We start from the raw sequence: 654 nt of genomic DNA, 5'->3' as shown, positions 1-654 counted from the left end.
CTGAGATTGATATCGCAAGAATATGTACCCTCTACCTCTGATGTAATACTCTCCAATCGCTTTTTGACGGAAAGTAGTTGACGGCCAATTTTATTCAGGAGTTCGCCCGTGCGCTCACTAGCTTGAATATTCTCTAATAGAGCATTCACGCCGCGCTGTGCAGCTTTAGCAACTTGGGCTGTAGTTGCACCAGTACTTGTCAGGTCGGGCATCATGCGTTTGGGTAACTGTAGGTAGCGAACTTGTTAAATGAATATCACAATTAGTCAACATAGGCAGACTCACCATAGCAAAGAGGAGTAATTGCTGTTTCTGTCTTCAGATATAGTATTTTTGATCGAAGACTTCAGAAGATTGTAAATGATAGAGATGGGTATTCGTTGTATTATATTTATACAGCAGCATTTTTGACATCCTTTGGCACGTCTATAGTTAGCAACCTAAGGGGTTGTGGATATGGGTTGAGTTCCTAGGACGTCTAACTGAGTCTCTTGCGTAACAGGGTCTGGCTGGGCGCACGGCAGGCTCCTAGGAACAAAGTTCGTTCCAAAGGGCTATGAATATCGCACGACATACATGAGGAGTGGAGGATGTGCGCCATGAGTGACCCACATAGGATTTTCTAGAACACGGAGGCTCCTTTCCTTTACTTCC

General features: G+C 44.5%; 1 protein-coding gene across 1 annotated transcript; it reads right to left on the bottom strand.

Moving 5' to 3' along the window:
• Positions 1-29: 29 nt before the first annotated feature.
• On the bottom strand, positions 30-212 carry PENARI_c348G10554 (uncharacterized protein; the record flags this gene model as incomplete). Its single annotated transcript, XM_022638307.1, has 1 exon — positions 30-212. A coding segment is annotated over one exon (183 nt), but the record flags the coding sequence as incomplete, so codon positions are not given.
• Positions 213-654: the final 442 nt, after the last annotated feature.

This window comes from Penicillium arizonense (genome assembly GCF_001773325.1).
Source record: "Penicillium arizonense strain CBS 141311 chromosome Unknown PENARI_contig348, whole genome shotgun sequence".
Taxonomy (NCBI): Eukaryota; Fungi; Ascomycota; class Eurotiomycetes; order Eurotiales; family Aspergillaceae; genus Penicillium; species Penicillium arizonense.
Note: the sequence above shows the minus strand (reverse complement) of the source record. Positions and strands in the feature narration are given on the sequence as shown.